This window comes from Kogia breviceps, chromosome 3 (assembly GCF_026419965.1).
Source record: "Kogia breviceps isolate mKogBre1 chromosome 3, mKogBre1 haplotype 1, whole genome shotgun sequence".
NCBI lineage: Eukaryota > Metazoa > Chordata > Mammalia > Artiodactyla > Physeteridae > Kogia > Kogia breviceps.
The window spans coordinates 145094043-145118913 of record NC_081312.1 but is presented as its reverse complement, the minus strand read 5'-3'; the positions used below and the strand labels follow the sequence as shown (position 1 = coordinate 145118913).

At 36.5% G+C, this 24871-nt stretch overlaps 1 protein-coding gene across 6 annotated transcripts in view; it reads right to left on the bottom strand.

Moving 5' to 3' along the window:
- The window catches only part of RFX7 (regulatory factor X7), a 155015-nt gene that overhangs the window by 88911 nt on the left and 41233 nt on the right, over positions 1-24871 (bottom strand). For all 6 annotated transcript variants that reach the window (XM_067029787.1, XM_059056171.2, XM_067029788.1 and 3 more), the window contains one exon: positions 11290-11323. In XM_067029787.1, coding sequence (XP_066885888.1) covers positions 11290-11323 — 34 coding nt within the window. The remainder of the gene's footprint in view (positions 1-11289; positions 11324-24871) is intronic.

Here is a 24871-nt window from a genome sequence, read left to right as displayed (position 1 = left end):
GCTGATTAACAATGTTGTGATAGTTTCAGGTGCACAGCAAAATGACTCAGCCATACATATACATAAAGATCACTTTTATATGCACTGGGAAACCAAAAAATTTGTGTGACTCGCTTTATTGCAATATTCACTTTACTGCAGTGGTCTGGAACTAAACCCTCAGCATCTCTGAAGTATGCCTGTAACAAGTACAGTTGTTATTTCCTTTAATATTCACAGTAACTCAGTGGCTTAGGTGCTATTATTATCACCTTTAAAAATATAACTAAAATAGGTTAAAATTGTCCAAAATCAGACAATAATGGCAATAATGGTAGGGGCAAAGATTCAAATTCATGACTGTGTCATTCTATAGCCTCAGCTCTGAGCCATTCTGTTATGCTGCCAGTTTCTCTTAGTTTCTGAAATATTTATCCCACTTTACTTGCTTAAATCCTTCCTGAGTCTATGCAATAAAGTTTCAGTTCCCCATCTGTACTCTGGGGATGAGTGGGAGTGGTTTCGCCTGGTTCTCTCTTAACAGGTTAGTGTAGGAGGAAGAGAAATACCCTAGCTGAGAAGAACAGGGGAAAAGAGGAGAATGCCAGGAAAAAGAGTTCTTTCCCTCTACAGGAATGAGACCAGTTTCTGTTCTTATGGGCAAACTGTGAAGTAATTCCAACAAATAAATTCAAATGTTTTATTAAGTATATGGTCTCTAAAAAGGTCTCAACTGAAGGTGGTAACACTTCTTTACATTTTAAATTGCAATATGTTTAATAATTAAGTCGTTAGATTATACTCATTCATACATTTAACAAATATTTATTGATCATCCTCATGTGCCTTTGGGCATATTTCAATATGTTCCTACACTCAAGCCAAGAACAAATAAAAATGCTGATTATGACTATCAGAGAGGTGACTACATAAAACAAATAAAGGTAAGCACAGGACATTAGGGGACAGAAGATGTATCAGACTCAGACCTGACAAATCACGGATGGTTTTCCGAGGGGGTGATATCTAAGATGAATCTTAAAATATAACTAGATAGAGGGGAAAAAAAAAAAAAGAGAGGATAGTCTAGACAGTTTCTCAACTTTAACACTACTGACAATTTTGGGCTGATAAAAGTGATGTCCTGTGTTTTACAGGATGTTTAAACAACATATTTGTCCTCTACCCACTCAACTGGTAGCAAAACAAAAATGTCTCCAGATATTGTCAAATGTTTCCTGGGGGGCAAAACTGCCTCCAGTTGAGAACCACTGTCTAGATATGCATTATGCAAAAAGGTTGCCATGAGCCACTTGTGGCTATTTAACTTAAAATTAAAATTAAATTAATAAAATTAACAGTTCAGTTTCTCAGTCACACTAGCCACATTTCAAGTGCTTAATACATAGCCACATGTGTCTACTGGCTACCATACTGAATAGTGCATATACAGAACATTTCTACCACCACAGAATGTTCTAATGGCTATTGCTGTTCTAGACTGAGAAAGTATATATTCTCTTTTCTTACTCCACAAATGTTCATTACAGCTTGCTGACAGCCTGTGGAGGGAGTAGAAAAGATGACATTAAATAAGAAAAGTAAAGCCTGAGTATGAAGAAGGGTTTTCAATGCCTTAAAGACAGAACAATGGGGAACCAGCAAAAGGTCTTAAGCAAGGGTGCAAAATACACAGATTCACATTTCATAAAGATGATTGTAATGATACTGTGAAGAATGGAATAAAAGTGGAGAGATGAGAAGCAGAAAAATAGCTGCAGTATTTCCAACAAGTACAATGATCTGGATTAATGTAGTAGCAGTAGGGACAGACAAAAATGGAGCAATTATGAAGACAGAAGTGATAGGACTTGGTGACTGACTAGATGTGGAGGCAGGTGAGAAAGAGGATGAAAACAAGAATGACCACCAGGCTTTTAGGTTGGATGAGTGAGTATATTCACTAAGACAATATGGTAGAAAGAATAATGGCCCTCTAAGATGTTCATGTCCTAATTCTTGAATCCCTGGAACCTGTTAATCTATTTCCTTACATGGTAAAAGAGACTTTCCAGATGTGATTAAATTAAGGACCCTGAGATGGGGATAGCATCCTAGATTATCTAGTAGGCCTAATGTAATCACAATTGTCCCAGTAAGAGGGAAGTTGAGGGAGATTTGACTACAAAAAAGAGATGTGTCTGAGTGATACAGTGTAAGAAAGATTTGAGCAGCCATTGCTGGCTTTGAAGATGCAGCGACTAAAAGCTATAAAAGGCAAGGAAACAGATTCTCCCCTAGAGCCTCCAAAAGAAACACAGGTCTCCTGACACCTTCATTTTATCTAGGTGAGACCTGTGTCAGACTGCTGACCTGCAGAACTAAAAGATAATAAATGTGTGTTGTTTTAAGCCACTAAATTTATGATAAATTTGTTACAGCAGCAATAAGAAACATAGAAATATGTTCAGAATTTGGGGTGTGATACAGTGAGACTGGTTCTGGAAAAGCTCAGTCTGAAGTGCCTATGTGACATCTTAGTAATTGGTCAATTGATAACAGTTTGGCTGTATGGGTCTAGAGCTTAACCTGGGGATGTATAATTATGAATCATCAGTATACTGAGATTAATTGAAACCATCAAAATAGATGAGATCACCATGGGCAAATATATACAGAATACAGAGGACTTAAGTTGAGGCACAGAGGACCTTGAAGAAACTGGGAAGGAACAGCCTAAGGTGTAACAGGAAAACCAGGATAGTGTGGCATCTAATGAATTAAAAGAATGAGAATGAACTAAACAAGGGAGGGTAAAAGGATGGTCAACAGAGTCAACAGAAAAAGGGTTGTCAAGTTAGGAACTGAGACTGTCCATTATATTTAGCAATGAGAGGTCATGGTATCCTTAATAAACCCAAGTTTCAGAGGAGGAGACTGAATTCAATCAACACTTCGACTAAGCCTTGACTTTCTTCTTTCAAAAGAAAGGAGGAAGACAGGGTGGTAGCTAAAGAAGGGTTGCGGATTTCAGGAAGGATTTTTTTTTAGATGGAAAAAAATTAAGCACTGAACTATTAATGGGAAAAGGTCAGTAGAAAATGAGAGCATAAAAGAACAGGTGGAAGAGAATAAATGAATTCAGAGACAGGAAGAGATGGTATCCAGGGCCTAGAAAGTAGAGATCAACCTTCAGATAGGCAGAAAGATATTTCTTCTGTTGGTAGGAAGGGAAGGAAGACATGGTACAGAAGTGAGGAACTACTGAGTTGGGAATACGAAGTGGTTTTAATTTTGTGGGATACCTACACTGCATCTCCTACTTCCTCAGAGAAGTAGGAGGTGAGATCATCTGCTGACAACAGAAGTGACTTTAGGAACTTTAGCTAAAGAAGCTCAAGTTAAAAAGAGCACATTTGTTGTCCATTTTCTGAAAACAGAGCTGTATATTCTACTGTCATTGGATGGAATGTTTTTAGCGAAAAAAGTAAATGAGATGATTCTGTCTGAAGGCAACTTTTGAACTGTGGTATAGGGAGTAGGAACCCAAGCAGTTCAGTTTCTGAGATCAGTGTCTGAGAAGGCAAAGTATCAAAAGGAAGGAAAACACAAAAATACCTTCAAAATCTATACAAATCCCTACGTAGATTTGGAATCTACTGCTGAGTATTAAACTATATATGGGTAGAGGAAAACTCCATGAGGCTGGGAAAAGAACTACCAGGGAACCGTAACTGACTGTGACATGTTCAAATTCCAATCAGACAGCACTGAGAGATTTCAGTCAACACCCAAGGAATGCAGTACAGACACTAGAGTGGTAACATTCTAGTATAAAAGCTGAACTAACTCTAAAGTTCAGCTATTCTAGACTTGCCACAACAGAGCTTAAACACAGCCTCAGAAGGATCAAACTAATCTGCAAGTAGTTTAGCTGCCAGCCAAAGAAAACTGCAATATATTTTAAAGAAAGAGAACAAAATCTAGACATTCTAAATAAATACTAAACTAAAAATTACTAGATATGGAAAGCAGCAGAAAAACATGATCCCATATTTGCAACAAAAACTCAGTAAATAAAAAGAGACTTAGAGACAATATAACTAGCAAACAAGGGCTTTAAAATAGCTATTATAGGGCTTCCCTGGTGGCGCAGTGGTTGAGAATCCGCCTGCCGATGCAGGAGACACGGGTTCGTGCCCTGGTCCGGGAAGATCCCACATGCCGCGGAGCGGCTGGGCCCGTGAGCCATGGCCGCTAGGCCTGCGCGTCCGGAGCCTGTGCTCCGCAACGGGAGAGGCCACAACAGTGAGAGGCCCGCATACCGCAAAAAAAAAAAAAAAAAAAAAAAAAGCTATTATAAACATGCCCAAGGATATAACAAGGAAAGAAACGGAAGATATATATATAAAAAAAAACAAGTGAAATTTCTAGAACTTAAAAAATACAAGGTCTAAAATTGGTAATTCACTGAATAGAATTATAGTAGATTAGACACTTTAAGAAGATTAAGGAATGTGAAAACAATAATAAAGAAATATAAACTATCCAAAATGAAGCAAAAAGAGAAAAAAATAAACATAGCCTTAGTGTCCTGTGGAAAACTACTGAGGAATGCAATGTAACCATAGTTTGAGTCCCAGGATGGAAGGGGGCAAAGAAGAGTATTTGAATGGCTGGAAATTTTTGAAAGTTGATGAAAAATTATAAGCCCACAGGTTTGAGGAAGCTCAGTAAACCACAAGCAGGACAAAAACAAAGAAAACCATACTAAGGTTATAAAATTGCTGAAAACCACTAATAAATAATCTTAAAGGAAACCAGAGAAGAAAAGAACACATTACACACAGGAAAACAAGTTAAGAATGACAACAAACTTCTCAGTGGAGTCTATGCAAGCCAAAAGAAAATGGACCTACATTGCAAAAATGCTGAAAGAAAAAATATCTAGGATCCTATACCCAGTGAAAATACCCCTTGTAAATGAAGGGAAATTAAAGACCTTTTTCAGATAAGCTAAAACTGGGAGAATTAATCGACAGTAGACCTACACTACAAGAAGATAAATAGCAAAATGGTATACATACCAATCACAAGACAAAACTTGTCAAACTGGTTAAGAAAGAGACAAGCATATGATGTCAACAACAACAACAAAACACTTTAACTACAAAGACCCAGATTGCTTAGAAGTAAAAGGACGAAAAAAGATATGCCACACAAACACTAATTATAAGAAAGATGGAGGGGCTATGGTGATATCAGACAAAGCAGACTTGAAAGCAAAAAATGATACCAGAGTTAAAAATAGAAATATCATCATAATAAAAGAATCAATTCATGAAGAATACATAAAAATCCTAAATATTTATGCTCCTATTAACAGCTTCAATACATGAAGCAAAACCTGACAAGATCAGGGGAAAAAAATTCACAATCACAAATACGAGATTTTAGGCATCCCTCTCAATAACTGAAATAAGTAAAAAAAAAAAAAAAAAATCAGTAAGGATAAATATGTCTTGAAAAACAATAACCAACTGATATATACATATATCAGTTTATATATCTATATCTATCTATCTATCTATAGAGAGAGAGAGAGAGAGAGAGAGAGAGCATAAAGTCCATCCAATAACACTAGAATATACATTCTTTTCAAGTACATATGAAACATTCACGAAGATATACCATAAACAAGATTCAATAAACACTCAACTATCTGGAAACTGATCAGTCTATATCTAAGTGTTCCATGGGTACAAGAATAAATCAGAATGGAAAATAGACAAAAACTTTAATTGAAAGATAATGAAAACACAACATAATTTATGGAATGTAGCTAAACCAGTGCTTAGAGGATAATTTGTAGCATTAAATGCTTACAATGAAAAGAAAAAAAAGTTTAAAATTTCCTTATTGAGGGGCTAGAAAACTAAGGGTAAATTAAAGCCAAGTAAAGCTGAAGAAAAAAAAAATAACACATATTAGAAGAGAAAGAAACAAAATGGAAAACTGACAATCAAGAAAGAAAATAAATGAAGCCAAAAGTTTATTTACAAAGTAACAAAATTATTTAATATAACTAATTTTATTTATAAAATTTTTAAAACTCTAGCTAAATTGATCAAGAAAAAAGAAGATACAAATGGCCATTATCAGAAATGAAAGGAAACTGCTACAAATCCTACAGATAGTAAAGGATGATAAGGGAATGTTATGAACATTACACTAACAAATTCACTAACATAGGAAACATGAACAAATTCCTTGAAAGACACAAACACCAAAACTGCATGAAGAAAAAATTTAAGAATTTAATAACCTTATAATAATTAAAGAAACTGATTTCCTAACTAAAACCTTTTCCACAGATAGTTTCACTAGTGACCTCTACCATAAACATTTAAAGAAGAGGGAATTCCTTGGCAGTCCAGTGGTTAGGACTTTGCGCTCTCACTGCTGAGGGTCCAGGTGATGGCCTGGGTTCAATCCCTGGTTGGGGAACTAAGATTTCACAATCTCACAAGCTGTGCAGTGTCCCCCCCCCCAAAAAAAAAAAAACCACACACAAACATTTAAAGAAGAAATAATATTAATTTTAAATAAATCCCTTTAAAAAATAAAGGAAAAACACTTCCAAACTCATTTCATGAGCCAACATTACCCAGAGAGCAAAAACAAAAAGACATTATAAGAAAACAGCAGATCAAAAGTCCTGATTAACACAGACAATAGTCTTAAAAAAAAACCCCAGCAAATCCAATGTAGCAATATGTAACAGTATAACACAACATATGGAAATATATGCACCATATGGAGTTTACCAGGGGAATGCAAAGATGGTTGATTTTGGAAACTCCATCAGTGTAGTTCACCTTGTTAACAGAATCATGTAGAAGTACCATGTGATTATTTCAGTAAGTGCAGAAAAATCATTTGATAAAATCCAACATGTATTTTTGATAAAAATCCTCTTAGCAAAATAGGAACAGAAGAGAACATGTTCAACTTGAAAAGAGAATTCATAAAAAAAGCTAATGCTAACATTATGTTGTAAAGTAAATGAATAAACGGCTTTCTCCTAAGACTGAGAACAAGGGAAGGAAATCCAATTCTCACCATTTCTATTCAACATTGAACTGAAGGTCCTAGCTGTGAATAAAGTGAGAAAAATGAATAAATAGACATTTAGACTGAAATGGACTTAAACTTTTCTTTATTCATGGATAATATGGTTGATTTAGTAGAAAATCCAAAAAATTCTACATCTCATATGAGAATTTAGTAAGTCTGCATACTCACAAGGTCAATCTAAATATTAGCAACAAAACATTGGATAACAAATACTTTTTAATGCTGTTTGTGATAACATCCAAAATCTTAAAATATCTAGGAATAATTTAAGCAAAATATATATAAAACCTATACACAGAAAACTAGAAAACACTGCTGAGAGAAATTATAGAAGAATCCACTAATATGGAGATATACTATGCTAATGGATTAGAAAACTTGTCATTAGGATGTCCACTGGCCCCAAATCTATCAATAAATTCACTGTAATCACAAACAAATCCCAGTACACTTTTTTGTTGAAAGAAATTGACAAGGTTATTCTGAAATTTATATGGAAATGCCAAAACCAATATGAATTATCACACTACCTGATGTCAAACTTTTGACAAAGCTACTGTAAACAAGACAGTGTGGTGATGTCATAAAGAAAGAGACAGCAATTGATGGAAAAAAGAGACTCTAGCCAAAGACCCACGCATAATGGTTTTTGATATAGCAGGTGATTGGTGAAGGGTAGACTTTTCAATAAGTGATGCTGGAACAGCTGGATATCTATCCATATGGTAAAAAATAAACACTGCAGTTCACCTTATACCAAACAGAAAATTTAAATCAAAATTGTTCACAGACCTAACAGAAAAAGCTAAAACTATAAAACTTCTTGAAGAAAACATGATAAAATCTATGTGAGAAAGCTGAGCTATCTAGAACAAATGGAATGAATAGCCAGCAAATCCTCTCCTCAAAATAACTCTAAAATGATGAAAAATTGTCAAAAAGAACGATTTTAGGGCTTTGGAAACTGACGAAAGGCAACAAACTGAGAAGTCTTTGGTCTTTAAAAACTGCTGAACTTCAGGTATTAACTGTGAGTCTGTTTTACTCTTGCTTGGGGGCTTCTCCTATGACCCTCCTATGGATGAGGCTGACTGTGTTTAAACATAAAAAGGAAAACATGATGACAAGGAATGAAATAATAGGGAATCTTAATAAAAATAGAGAAACTAGAACACAGGGAAAAATAATCAGAAAAAAAGAAACAAAGCCCCAGAGATTAGAGTGATAAAATCAATCATTTCAACAGCTGTGTAATGGCAGCTTCCTATGGAGAGGGGAATCCAAGGGACAGAAAAAGTATTTGAAGAAATAATGGCTGAAAACTTCCCAAATCAGATTAATCTACACATGCAAACTCAGCAAACCCAAAGTAGGATAAACACAAAGTGATCCACACCTACATATATAGTCACACTGTTGAAAGCAAGAGTAGGTGGGTGAGTGAACAAACAGTGAATGAATTTATGAATAAATCTTAATAGCAATAAGAGAAAAACAACTCATCATGTACCAGAAAACAACATGATTAATGACTGACTTCTTATCATAAACAATGAAGACCAAAGGCAGTAGAATGACATATTCAAAGAGATGAAATTTAAAAAAAAACAAAAATCCTGTTAATTAAGAATTCTATCTCCAGGAAAAGTATCCTTCAAAACTGAAAGTAAAATAAAGACATTCACAGATAAATACTGATCAAGATAATTCATTATGAGCAAACCTACCTTGTAAGAAATACTAAAGGAAATCCTTTAGACCAAAAGAAATTATCCTTAATTCCTCTTTGTTTCTCCCTTCACATTCAATACATCAGCAAGCAAGGCCTACTGGGTTTATATCAAAAATATGCCTGAATTCATCTATTTTTTCCCCCATCTTCCACTGCCATCATCTGAGCAAGAGCCTTATATTCTCATCTGGATTTTTCCAATAGCCTAACTGGCTTTCTGGCTTCTACTCTTATCTGCCTACAAGCCCATTTTCCAACAACAGCTAAGGTATTAAAAAACAAAAACAAACAAAAAAACTAGATCATACTATTTTCTTACTTAAAACCTTTTAATTGGCTTTCCATTCACTTGAAATAAAATACATACTATTTGCCATAGCTAAATAAGCCCTATCTAGACTTTTCTCCTATCTTCCTCTCCTCCTTTCTTAAGTTCCAGCATACTGGGTTCTTTGTATTCTTCAAACATCCCAGACTCATTTCTGCTTCAGAATTTTTGTACTTTCTGTTCCCTCTGCCTAGTATGTGTCACTGGCAGATCTTCACACAAGACTGGCTTCCTATTATTCAGGTCTTCTCTCAAATGTCTTTTCCTCAGAGACTTTTACTAATCACCCAATCTGAGGTTATCCTACCCACCATCAGTTGTCTCTTTTTGCCTTTAAAAATTTTGTAATAGTACTTATTGTTATCTGAAGTTATAATGCTTATTTATTTTACCATTCATTTAATGTCTACTTCACTCGATAAAATGTAAGATTCATGAAGACAGAGATCTTACTATATTGTTCATCAAATACATATAACTTTAAAACTTATGCTAAAATATAAATACTCCTGAACTCTTAAAAGATTAAAAAAACCCTTTTTGTTCTTATTTAGTATTTTATAAATGCCATATTTAATAAATTATACTAGTCTTCTGTCCCAATTTTCTCAATGAACACAAAAAATTGAATAATCCTCCAACATTATCTCAGATACTGAAAAAAAAGGGCAGGAGGTCTTAGATAGTAACTGTATCTGTCTTGTTTACCGCTGTATTCTGACACCCAGAGAGGGTCTAGCACAGAGTAATTATGCAATAGTTACTGAGTGATAGATATAAACAATGAGACTCCAGAGATGGAAGATTCATCAAATGCTCTGGGGGGTGGGGGTAAGGTCACCCCTCCATCCCCAATCACCACCTCCCTAGATCTTAAGAGCACTATTAAATCTATTTTAATAGACTGAATTTCTTGAGGGCAAGGCAACATGTCCTTTTAATGTTGTATCCCTTATATCTAGCATGGGCTCAATAATTATTTTTTGAAGTAAATGCCAGAGCATCAGTTTCTTCATTTGTAAAAGGGAAGTAACACGATTATCTACTTCAGAGCGTTACTGTGGGGAAAAAAAAGATAATAAAGGTAAGTGAAAAAAATGGGAAAACATCCCCACAAAGTCCTCTTTCTTAACTATTAGGTTAGAAAGGCACAGTTGAACTGATAAAATTAGCTGTTCTCCTATGAAGTACTGTTATCTACTCACCTACCTAGAAACTAATAATAATATCATAAGCTAATAAGATCACATACTATTTCAGCACCAGACACTATAGACACTTACTCCCTAACAAAAAAAATGTTAGCTTATAGTGAAGACCTGAACCTGAATAAGAAAGTTCTGATATCACAAATACAGAAAGAGGACTAACTACAGTGACATTCTGGGGAATCTAACAGTGCAGAATCACTGAATATTCTAGAGTCTAGGGAACATTCCATTAATAAACACTTCCATGAAAGAAGTCAGTACTATTCCAGTAGCCTCAGTAGCTGCATACTTCTTCCCTCATATGTTTAAGAGAAGATCTAAGGAACTAAAAACACAATCTAAATTTAAACTATTTTTGTGGCTTTAACGCCTGAAGGCCAGCAATCCAAACATAAAAAGTACATTACAGCAACAAAAACCAACCCATAAAGTATTTTAAAAAGCTATCATTTAAACAAATTCTTATAGTCTGTAAGTCAAACCTGAATGTAAACTATTATTGTGGCTTTAATTCCTGAAGTTTAGCAACCCAAATACAAAAAATACACTATCACAACAAAACTTAACCCATCAAATATCTTGAATTTTCTTTAACAAATCCTTTAAGAGTTATTAGAACAGAAAAATAAACATTCACTTTATTAAATGCTGAAGTGATCTTTAGTAAAAGCCAGTAATTTTCAAAATCATGCAATTACCTCAGATTATGATTTCATTACTGATGAGATATAGGAAAGTATCTAGACAGCTCACAGCCAGTTCACCCCTGGGGTTGTAATTAAATGTCAAATTTTATTCACTAAAATTGAGTTATACTTAAATATTTACTCAAAAATGTTGTATTTTATATAGTGGGAAAAGCCTTACAACAAAAGAACTTTAAGATTAGTTATTTTACTTACCAAAATGCAGTCCACTTTAGATTGTATAGTTTTGCTAAAAGAAAAAGAAAGTTAAGTTAATAAGACTGATAAATTTATTAAATGTTCAAAATATTTTCAAACCGACATGGTAATTCATTATCTGTACTATGAAAAAAATAAGCAAAACTTCTTAAGATTAGGCATCATACCCTAAAACTGAATGTTTCACAAAGCAAAACAAAAATCTATTTCCCACTTATTGCACTAAATTTAATCCTAAAGCATGATCAGGATATTTTCTGAGTTCACTGCTACAGTCACTCTATTGTTGATATGCTCTATCTTTGTAAAAGATGTGGTTTTTCTTTGTTTTTTTTTTTTTGTGGTACGTGGGCCTCTCACTGTTGTGGCCTCGCCCCTTGCGGAGCACAGGCTCTGGACGCGCAGGCTCAGCAGCCATGGCTCACGGGCCCAGCCGCTCGGCGGCATGTGGGATCTTCCCGGACCGGGGCACGAATCTGTGTCCCCTGCATCCGCAGGCAGACTCTCAACCACTGCACCACCAGGGAAGCCCGTAAAAGATGTTTTTGTACAAAGTTTGTTTCTAGTGATACATAAAAGTGCAGATGTATTATCACACATAGAAACAGAACACAGAGTTTACAATGAATTATGATTTTTACTGTATGCCTGCCACTCTGGACAATGATTTGTTTAGCGTTTAAAAGCCATAATGGTGTAACATTATCTGTATTTCTAAAGACTTATTACAGAGTAGATTCTCTCGAGGACTTCCCTGGCAGTCCAGTGGTTAAGACTCCTCGTTTCCACTGCAGGGGATGTGGGTTCCATCCCTGGTTGCGGAACTACGAGCCTGCATGCCCTGTGGCACAGCCAAAAAATAAAAAAAAATTTTAAAAAGTAGATTCTCTTCCCCTCCTCTCTTTCTCCCCCTCTCTCATGTACTACACACACACACACACACACACACACACACACACACACATATAATCCATAGACATAAAAGTAATAATAAAGATTAGCTAATATGGTAATAAGTTGGAGACAAAGACTATATTTAGAAATAACACAAAAAGCCACTATATAAAAATTTAACTGAACTACTGAATATAAGTGAACAATTAATATATAATACAAATGAAGCTGGTATAAAATAACTGAACTATAATTTGGATTTTAACACATCAAAGTGCAAATGCAATGAAATCATGCAAAAGTTCAAAGATAGTTTATATACTATCTTGAATAGATGTTACAAACCAAATTATTTTCCATAAAAGGTTCTAGAGCCAAATAAATGCAAAAAAAGTGGTTATTTACCTTTGTATATAGCTATACAGTTAATCTATAGAGTAAGTAAAAATAAGTATTTAAATCACATGTCAGTTAATTCAATCAGTAACCTCAAAACTTTACACCTGTACTTGAATTTCAAATTTCATTATTTAAAGAACAAAGCATGACTGGATTAAGCTCAACTGCAAAATTCACAATGACTAAAAGGATAAGTAAGTGATACCTCTAGGTAAGGGGAACTGAAATCCCCTCCTTACCACCCCATGGAAGAAGATCTTTAGATGTTTAAAATCTTTGGAGATTGTGTGTATAGCTTCTCACTCATTAGCAGCTAAAGTGTGCTGTTTTTTCCCTCTTCTTAATAACTCCCACAGTTTCCCTGAGATAAGAAGGTAATTTACAGATTAAGAATTGATGCTAGAAAGTAATATATCAAAAATACAAACAGGACTTCCCTGGTGGTCCAGTGGTTAAGAATCTGCCTTCCAATGCAGGGGACTCGGGTTCGATCCCTGGTCGGGGAACTAAGATCTCACATGTCACGGGGCAACTAAGCCCACGTGCTGCAACTACTGAGCCTGCATGCCCCAACTAGATAGAAGCCCGCATGCCACAACTAGAGAAAAGACAGCCCACGTGCCACAGCTAGAGACAAGTCTGAGTGCTACAACTAGAAAGAAACCCACACGCCGATCCCGCGTGCGGCAACTAAGACCCGACACAGCCAAAAAAACAAAAAACAACCATTTCTCACCACCTTGGTCTAAACCATTATCATTTCTTTTCAAAATTGTTATAATAACCTTCTATCTGGTCTCCCTGCTTCTATCTTTACATCCCCACCGCCAACATTGTGGGCTATTCTCAACCAAGTGGCCAGAGTGATACCGTCCACCACATTAGTCCTATGCTCCAAGGTCCTTTCGACGGCCAACAAAGCCCTGTATGATCCAGCCATCTGCTATCTTTCTAATCTCATCTCATATTAGTCTACTCCACATTCATTCAGCTCCTGCCACGTTGTCCTCCATGCTGCTTCTCAAGGCAGGAGTAGGGCCTTGCACTGGCTTTTTCGGTCAGCATCTAAGAATCTTCTCCCATATAACTTATCTGTTCACTTTCCTCATGACTTTGCTCAATATTATCTTACACAGACACTTCTTGCCTGACTACTTCCTCATGTAAAATACTCTCCATCATGCTCTACCCCTCTTATCCTGTTTTAAATTTCATTACTGCACTTACCACCATTTTATATTTTTATTAATTTATTTGTTTACTGGCTGTCTTCCTTGTCTAGAATTTAAACTCTATAGACAGCAGGAGTCTTCTGTTTTGCTCACTGCTGTATTATCATTTGGCATATGTTAGAAGTTCAATAAAATCTGTTGAATAAATGAATGACAAACAGACATTTAGTCCCCCATATAAAGACAACTCTTTGGGACCACTTAAGAAAGCGTTTTTAGAGAAATTAATATGAACTTGAAAATGTGATTATTTTAAAAACAATAGCTCTAAATATATTCCCCTTCTATGAGAAACTGACTGTTCTACAGGATATCTAAAGAGGATGACTGTGACTTCCTATCACAAACAAACAACTTGGTAAATCTCTGAAAAGAATATGTAAAAGACAGCCTTTTAAAGAATAAGCTTATAAAGTAAAATGGGAACACATCTAAATCTAGCCCTTCATACTTAACACAAACATGATAGAGGGATATAGAAGACATTTAAGTCCCCTTTGTTCTTCTGTCCAGTCTCACACCCTCCCCTACCTTCCCAAACACAACCATCATTAATCTGATGTATAACCTTCCCAGGTGGTATTTCAATACTTGTATTAGATCTACAAGCAACATACACTATTGCTCCATGAAGCTTTTAAGTGTTTATATAAAAGCCATTACATTGTATATATTCTGCAAATGTCCTTTTCACTCAACCCTGTTTTTGAGATCTTTCCATGTTGACACACTTAGATGAAGTCCATTTATTTCAACTGCTCAAAGTATTCCATTGAATGAATTATCAAATTTATTCATCCATTCCTCTACTGAAAGCCAATTATGTACTTTTCAGTTTTTTCTACAATGCTGCAATAACGACTTTGTACACGTCTCACAATCAAAAATTTCTCAGTTATAAGTCTAAAAGTTGATTTTCTAGGATTCATGGATGTAGCTTTTCAGTTTTATTATGTATTACAGAATTCCTCTCGCAAGCACTTGTATACATTCATACCTCCATCAGCAGTATATGTAATCCCTATTTTCCTGTCAACTTCCACAAAAAAAAATGTATATACATATGCCATTTATATATGATACATATATTATGTTGACATATATTAAAAACTTACCATTCTAATGGGTATGAAAAACTCTTTGTCATTATCCCAATTACTAGCATTGTTGTATACCTTTTCACCTGCTTTTTGACCACATGGGTTCTCCTCCATAAACGGTTGATTCTTGGCTTTTGCCCATTTTTAAGTGGAATTGATGATTTCTTATTAAATTGTAGTAGTTCTTAATATATTCTGGATACTGATCTTTTGCTTGTTACATATACTTATCTTAAGTTTGTTAGTGGTACTTATTATTATTTTTTTTTTTGCGGTACGCTGGCCTCTCACTGTTGTGGCCTCTCCTGTTGCGGAGCACAGGCTCCAGACGCGCAGGCTCAGTGGCCATGGGTCACGGGCCCAGCCGCTCCACGGCATGTGGGATCTTCCCAGACCGGGGTGTGAACCTGTGTCCCCTGCATCGGCAGGCGGACTCCCAACCACTGCGCCACCAGGGAAGCCCCAGTGGTACATTTTAATAACTTACTAAAGTTTAAATTTTTGACTTAGTAAAGTTTATTAATTTTTTTCCTTTATGACCTGTGTTTTTTTGTCATAAGAAATCCTATCTAGCTAAGGTTTTAAAGACATTCTATATTTTATTCTAAAATTTATGAAGTTAGCTTTTTTGTTTTTGATCTTTATTTTAATCAGAATTTATTTTTGTTTGGTATTTGGCAAACCAATTGTTCTCTATTTTATTATGTCAAGTTTACATATATATTTGAATCTGTTTACAGCTTTTTTTCAGTTTTATTATTAATCTACTTGTCTATACTTAAGCCAACACCACACTTTGAATTTGTATGACACTCCTCAACCATCTTCGGAAGAGCCTTGAGAATTCTTGGACCTCTAATTTCTAGGTGAGCTTTTTGTTTTTCCAACTCAACAAAAGTCCTAAGAGTTTTATTGAACTGCACTGATGTTATAGATTGAACTGGGGGAGTTGACTGATAATTTGAATTTATTCTTGTCTGTCCTTTAAAAATATCATGTAATTTTCTCTATATCTCTTGTTATAGAGCACTAGGTAGCTTGTAGATGGTATTGCAAACTGTATCTCTTTTTTCTTAATATGTTTTCGAATTGGCTTTTGCTAATGTGCATGCTGATGTGCAGAAAAACTATTGGTATTCTATGCTGACCTTATATCCAGCAGCCTTCCTGAACTCTTATCTGTTCTAATAGTATGTAGGTTCTCTTGCTGATAATAATTTCATTTACAATTAATGTAAATATTTTTCTTCCTTTCCAATCTTTAGGCCTCCCCCCATGCCCACCCCCCACTTCTTATCTAATTACTTTGGCTAAAATCTCTCATCTAAAGGTGAAGAGTAGCAGTGATAGCAGACATCCTTGTTGTTTCCAAATTTTGTTTCAAAAATTTAACATAATGTATCGTAATATTCAATTTAGTGAACGTTTTACAATTTCCTAAAATATTCTTTGAATAATGGATGTTTTGACTGACTGAACTAAAATAAAATAATGCTTCAATATTGTAATGTTCTGCTTTGAAATGACAAGCTAACTTATTAGAGTAACCTTCCCACCCGTAACAATTATATACTGTGGATAAAATATAAAAACAAACATTAAAATATAAAAACAAAAAAAGACCAAAAACAGGTAGCAACTGGAAGGAAGTCATCCTTAAAAGAAGGAACTGCACCAGGTACGAGCTGTATTTTTATAGGGCTGTTGCCTGACAGCACTTATCTGCCCACACAGCAACAATCACTCAGGACGGAAGCAGAAATCTGCCTTCTTGCTAGCTGAGGAGCCACAGGACAAAGTCTAGGGCTGCCAGAGCCACTGTAAAATAAAGATGAATCCCAGAAAGGAAAATGTCACAAAATTTCTGTATAAACTATGCCCAAATATTTGGATGACCTTCATTTGGGGAAGACTCCAAGGTTACCAGCAGAAAGCAATAGCTGGAAGGTATAAAGATGTGAGTTGAGACTTCTGTTGTTACTTAACACAGAAGAGATAATGTTGGAGTTTGAATCCAGCCCTGTTAACTGACAACCAGGATAAAAAAAATTAACACTCATCAGAGAAAAATAACAGAATCCAAAGTCTACAACGTATCACTCACAATACCCATTACACAAGCAAAATTTACCAGAACAAAGGAAAAAGAGACCCAGAGTCAAGAAAAAAAAGCAGCTCAAAGAAACCAAATCCTGAATGACCTAGACATCAGAATTAGCAGATGAAGACTTCAAAGCAAGTATTACAAACACATTCAAATATTTAAAGGAAAATATGGTCATAATATGTACACCTGGGAGGAATCTCAGCTGAGAGACAGAACCAAAACGAAAGAATCAAACGGAAATTCTAGAAGTAAAAAGGACAATATCTGAAATGAAAAATTCATTGGATTACCTTAAAGGAGATCAGCTACAGCAGAAAAGGGGACACTAAACCAGTAAGTAAATCAATGCATTTTACTGATTCTAAAGAAAAAGATCTTCAAAATAATAAACAGAGTTTCAGAGATTCATAGTACAATATCAAGTGGTCTAATTACATACCACTGGAGAAGATAATGAGACAGAAAAACATCTGATAATGGCCAGAATTTCCCCAAATTTTGCGAAAAACACAAACTTACATATCCAAAGAAGCTCAGCAAATGACTGGGAAAGAGCATATATGGACTCTGTAATATATTGCCCCATTTCCCCTTTTCAGGAAAGAAGGACTCTGTCCCCCACACCTGCTGGGAGTACTTCCAGCAGAAAGCCCTCAGTTGTCAGCCCCCTATGGGGATACCTATGCTGAAGAAAACTTCACTCCCTAAGGTCATATCTCCTTCCAGGGACAGCCCACATCCAGAGGCTGATCAACATAGAGGTAATAAAGGCCCAGCTCTTTGTCTTAACTTGGACATCTCTGATGGGCTATTCTAGCGTCAGAACTCTCCGCACTGCAGCTTAACTTTCTCTCTGCTTCCTTCCAATCCATTCCTTTCAAAGATGTAAGTCTCCTTAATAAAATGGTTCTTAAAATGTGATTCTTGGACTAGCAACACCTGGGACTAGTTAGAAATGCAAATTTGTAAGTCCCACTTCAGGCCTACTGAATGAGAAAGCAGAAGCCCCATCCACCTGCAAAGACCTTCCTGTCAGCTTTTTGTGCCTCACTCTTAAATTCACTCAGATGGGTATACAATTGGGGAAAATCTCTAATATGAAAGACAGAACATTCCCCTTATAAAGGGGGCATGAAACCCTCACTTGGAAGGAAGAAGACCATGAAAGAAGGAAAAAATTTTTAATACTCACAAAGGTAAAAACCAAAAATTGGGTACTATATTGCTATTTTTAAAAAGTCACTAAAAAGTGGTATCTTAGAAATTAAAACTATTGGGCTAAATTTTTCCTGTTTGCCCTTTCAGATCCAATTCCCACCCTCTGCAAAAGGAGGTTGGGCTTTATGCATTGTATGTATATGGCTTCCTTCCCTTTTGGTTTTCAGTGGGCTGATATCAGTCACGAGAAGGAGATGAGAGAGCAAAAGAGAGAGGGGGTATTTATTGCTCTTGGCTTTTCCCTCTGACAAGGCAATGAGTTAGTGGTTGGGGAACTGTGGTTCTTCTTAGTTAGTCTTGTAAGACCTTTTTTTTCTTTCTTTTCTTTTTTTTTTTTTTCCGGTACGTGGGCCTCTCACTGTTGTGGCCTCTGCGGAGCACAGGCTCCGGACGCGAAGGCTCAGCGGCCATGGTTCACAGGCCCAGCCTCTCCACGGCATGTGAGATCTTCCCAGACTAGAGATTGAACCCATGTCCCCCTGCACTGGCAGGCGGACTCTCAACCACTGCGCCACCAGGGAAGCCCTGTAAGACCTTTTCAACTCATTAAACTATGAGCATTAAAACTTCAATCAAAAATGAAACAAATATATAAAGTTTAAATTAAAAAATCTCAAACAAGAAATGAGATTATCTATGAATATATTTGGGATTATAGTTATTTTTTCACCATTATTTCAACTCATTAAGTTTAAGAAAACTTCTTCAGCAGCAGGAAAAATATTCACAAACATGATCATCGCTCGACAATGAACCACCGATGCACATTTGAACCTGCACTTGTGTTCTTCATTTTTATTTTTGAATAAAACTATTTTGTTAATTTTATCCACAAATAGCTTATGTTCAAATAATATATATTTAACATTAATATTTTTATAAGGTTTTTGACATTTTCTGAATTGTTGATAATTGATAATATTTGATATGCATTAAACTTTCGGTCTCACTGATTTTTTTTAAAAATCGTTATTTTGTAAACATTTTAATTAAATAGTATCAACCTGGTATTTTGGTATTAGATAAAAACAAAATATCAGGATGATAATTTTGCTATGCTATTGTAATTACAAAGTTTATGAAACATGCCAATCATTCATCTTCTAAAACTTTTAGTTCAATCTGCGCATATCAAGTCAGTTCACCACAATGTTATAAAGTAAAGCTTAATCGTAGACCTATGGAGTAAGAAAAAGGGGGAAACACACCAGCAAGGAGAGCATATAAAAACTTAAGGAAGAGGGGTATAGTTTGAGAAAGCATATTTTGTTTTCCCTAAATCAAATTACAGAGTGAAGCTGGAGAAAACTTTCTTACCCAGTAGGACTACACAAAAGAGAGTAAATTTAAGAAGCATGTGTTTAAAAAACAAAAACAAATAACTTAATCTAAGCCTACTTTACCTCAAAGAAACACTTCACAAAAATACCCTGTAATATTTCCCTTTCTTCAGACTTAAAATATGATACAATAACTAAATTAACAGTCATGGGCCAAACACACATGGTATATAATAAATACACTGTAAGTAAAAGGATGCATGAAGGAACACTCAGAGACTTCTCTTGCTAAAAACATTTCAGAACCTCTGTTTCCCCACTTTCAACAAATTGTTTCTAAACTATTTGTTTAATGCAAATAATATCATTCTGAGAGACTTCCACTCATCTCTTCCAACACCAGTTTGGCCTCCATCCAAAAGTTCAGTGCTACTTCTAAATTTATTTGGAGTCCCCAAGTTTGAATTCAGACTCATAATTCCTATATTCTTGATTCAAAATTGTTGCGTTGCAGAAATAGAGATCTGTGAACACTAGACACGAGACTTCACCCACAAAAAATCTGAGGTAGCAGAGGTACCGTGTAATACATCAACCGTAAGAACCTTTTGCATTCTAGTCTTGCCAGGACAAATCAAACTCTTACACTCTTCTCTTGTAAAATACTTCTGTTAAAACATATTAAGATTTCAGATCTTTTTTGTGGATTACAACTCACCTCACAGTCCATAATATAAAACGAATTTTAACCTTACACTTGTCGATAATGAATGTGAAGTATTTACTTTTAGTTTGCTCAAATGAGAACAAATAAAATTTTACATTAAAAAAATAACCATAGTAATAGTGGCTAATTCTATAAAGGTTAAAAGGTGTAGCCAGAAAACTATAAAAAACAGAAACTACCCTGAATCCTACTACCCAGACATTTTGGGGTTTTTTCATTTTATTTATTTATTTATTTATTTATTTATTTTTTGCAGTACGCGGGCCTCTCACCATTGTGGCCTCTCCCATTGCGGAGCACAGGTTCCAGACGCACAGGCTCAGCGGCCATGGCTCACGGGCCCAGCCGCTCCGCGGCATGTGGGATCTTCCCGGACCGGGGCACAAACCCGTGTCCCCTGTGTCGGCAGGCAGACTCTCAACGACTGCACCACCAGGGAAGCCCTATCCTGACATTTTGATTCAATTACTTAGTATGTCATCTTAAATATAACTGGGATCTGTTGGTGAGGATGTGGAAAAATTGGAACGATTATACACTACTGGTGGAAATTCAAGATGGTAGACTTGCTGTGGAAAACAGTTTGGCGTTTCCTCAAAAAGTTAAACACAGGGCTTCCCTGGCGGCGCAGTGGTTGAGAATCTGCCTGCTAATGCAGGGGACACGGGTTCAAACCCTGGTCTGGGAGGATCCCACATGCCGCAGAGCAACTGGGCCCGTGAGCCACAACTACTGAGCCTGTGCGTCTGGAGCCTGTGCTCCGCAACGGGAGAGGCCGCGATAGTGAGAGGCCCACGCACCATGATGAAGAGTGGTCCCCAGTTGCCACAACTAGAGAAAGCCCTCGCACAGAAACGAAGACCCAACACAGCAAAAATAAATAAATTAATTAATAAACTCCTACCCCCAACATCTTCTTAAAAAAAAAAAAAAAGTTAAACACAGAATTACCACACAATCCAGCAATTCTACTCCTAGGTATATACCCAAAGAAGTGAAAACAGCTATGCCAACAAAAACCTGTATATAAATATTCACAGATGCACTATTCACAAGAGCCAAAAGGTAAAAACAACCCAAATGTCCGTCAATGGATGAATGAATAAACAAAATTCAATACAGCCACACAATGGGATTATTTAGCCACAAAAAGGAATTAAGTACTGACGTGTGCTAAACATGGATGAATCTTAAAAATTTTCTGCTAAGTAAGAGAAGGCAGACACAAAAGGTCACATATTATATGATTTCATATATAAAAAATACCCACAATATCTAAGAAGACAGATTGGTGGTTGCCAGGGGCTGAGAGAACAGGAGAATGGGAAATGACTGCTTAATGCATATGGGGCTTCATTTTGGGGTAATGACAAAAATTCTGGAACTAGACAGAGGTGTTGGTTACTCAACACTGTGCATGTACTAAATACCAGTGAACTGTACACTTTATTTATTTATTTTTAATTTATTTTTGGCTGCGTTGGGTCTTTGTTGCTGCAGGCAGGCTTTCTCTAGTTGCGTTGAGCGGGGGCTACTCTTTGTTGTGGTGCATGGACTTCTCACTGCGGTGGCTTCTCTTGTTATGGAGCACAGGCTCTAGGTGTGGGTTTCAGTAGTTGCTGCATGCAGGATCAGTAGTTGCAGCACACAGGCTTAGTTGCTCTGCAGCATGTGGGATCTTCCCAGACTGGGGATCAAACCCATGTCCCCTGCATTGGAAGGTGGATTCTTAACCACTGTACCACCAGGGAAGTCCCTGAACTGTACACTTCAAATGGTTACTTTTATGTTATGTAAATTTTACCTCAATGAAAAACAAATAATTGTTATAATAAAACTAAGAAAAATTCATTTTGATGCTACCGGTGACTAATCAAGAAAGTACTATTTATTTTTATAACCCAAAATGCTTTAAAAATAGTTACTGTTTCACAGTTCTTATCTGCTTTTATGAACCTTCAGGTGATCTGCTTTGAAAGGAAATTAGCTTGTAGACCAACATTTCTCAACGGGCCATTGACATTTATTGGCATCCTTCTTTACTGTACTAATTTGTCCTATACATTACAGGATGTTTTGCATTACTAGATGCTGCCCACTAAGTGTCAAGAGACATTGTAACAACCAAAAACGCCCCACCTACTACAATACATACCTAGTTAAGAGCCACTGCTCTAGACTGTAGAGAATAAAGTCATTTATATGTTATATGTTGAGTCACATATAAGATGTTCCCTAACATGCCCAACACAATGCTCCACAAATGAGTCACTTCAAAAGTTCAAACTTCTTCAAGTATGAAAAGTGAACTTCCTGCTTTTTACAAAGGACATGGGAATATCTTGTTTTATTGCATTTTGCTTTTTTGCTCTCTACAAACAATGCATTTTTTACAAATTGAAGGCTGATGAGAAACCCTGCATCAAGCAAATCTACAGGTGCCATTTTTCCAGCAGCATTTGCTCACTTCATGTCTCTTCGTCATATTTTGGTAATTCTTGCAATATTTCAAACTTTTTCATTATTACTATACCTGTTACAGTGATCTGTGATCTTTGACGTCACTATTATAACTGTTTGGAGGCACCATGAACTGAGCCCATATAAGATGGCAAAATTAATCAATAAATGTTGTGTGAGTTCTGGTTGCTCCAATGACCAGCCATTCCCCCATCTCTCGCCCTCTCCTCAGGCCTCCCTATTCCCTAAGACACAACAATATTGAAATTAGGCCAATAAATAACCCTACAATGGCCTCTACATGTTCAAGTGAAAGGAAGAGTCATATGTCCCTCACGTAATATCAAAAGCTAAACATGATTAAGCTAAGTGAGGAAGGCATGTAGAGAGCTGAGACAGGCCCAAAGCTAGGCCTCTTGCACCAGTCAGCCAAGTTGCAAATGCAAAGGAAAGTTCTGGAAGGAAATTAAAAGTGCTACTCTGGTGAACACATGAATGATAGGACAGCAAAACAGCCTTATTGCTGATATGGAGACAGTTTGAATGGTCTGGAAAGAAGATCAAACTAGTCACAACATTCCCTTTGGCCAAAGCCTAATGTAGAACAAAGCCCTAACTCTCTGCAACTCGATGAAGGAGACGAAAAGTTTGAAGCTAGCAGAAGTTGGTTCATGAGGTTCCAGGAAAGAAGCCACCTTCATAACATGTTAAGTGCAAGGTGAAGCAGCAAATGCTGATGTAGAAGCTGCAGCAAGTTATCCAGAAGATCTAGCTAAGATCAATAATGAAGGTGGCTACAGTAAACAACAGATTTTCAGCATAGACAAAAAAGCCTTATACTGGAAGAAGATGCCATCCAGGACTTTCATAGCTAGAGAGGAAAAGTCAATGCCTGGCTTCAAAGCTTCAAAGGACAGGCTGACTCTCTTGTTAGGAGCTAATGCAGCTGGTGACTAAGTTGAAGCCAATGCTCATTTTACCACTAAGAAAATCCTAGGGCCCTTAAGAATTCTGCTAAATCTACTCAGCCTAGATGGAATCACATCTGTTCAGAACATGTTTTATTGAACATCTTATGCTCAAAAAAAAAAAAAGATACCTTTCAAAATACTACTGCTTATCGATAATGTACCTGGTCATCCAAGAGCTCTGATGGAAATGTACAACAAAATTCATGTTGCTTTCACGCCTGCTAACACAACCATTTTGCAGCCATGAATCAGGACTTATTTTAACTTTCATGTCTTATTCTTTAAGAGATACATTTTGTAAGGCTATAGCTGCCACAGACAGGGATTACTCTGATGGACCTGGGCAAAGTAAATTGAAAACCTTCTGGAAAGGATTTACCACCCTAGATTCCATTCATGATTCGAGCTGGAAGAAGTTGATTCCAACCTTCACGGATGACTTTGAGGGGTTCAAAACATCAGTGGAGGAAGTAAATGCAGAGGTGGTAGAAATAGCAAGAGAACCAGCATTAGAAGTGGAGCCTGAAGATGTGAACGAATTGCTGGAATCTCATGAGAAAACTTGAATGGATGAGGAGTGGCTTCTTGGATGAGCAAGGAAACTGGCTTCTTGAGATGGAATCTATTTCTGGTAAAGATGCTGTGAAGATTGTTGAAATAACAACAAAGGATTTAGAATATTACATAAACTTAGTTGATAAAGCAGTGGCAGGGTTTGGGAGGACTGACTTCAATTTTTAAAGAAGTTCTACTATAGGTAATATGCTATTAGACAGCACTTCATGCTAAAGAGAAATTAGCCTTGAAAGGAAGAGTCAATCGATGTGGCTAACTTTACTGCAATTTTAAGAATTGCCACAGCCACCCCAACCTTCAGCAACCACCACCCTGATCAGTCAACAGCATCAACATCAAGGCAAGACCCTCACCAGCAAAATGCTTATGACCCGCTGAAGGCTTAGGTGATGGTTAGAATTTTTTAGCAATAAAGTGTTTTTATTTTTTATTTTTCTTTTTTGTGGTACGCGGGCCTGTCACTGTTGTGGCCTCTCCCCTTGCGGAGCACAGGCTCCGGACGCGCAGGCTCAGTGGCCATGGCTCACGGGCCCAGCCACTCCGTGGCATGTGGGATCTTCCCGGACCGGAGCACGAACCCGTGTCCCCTGCATCGGCAGGCGGATTCTAAACCAC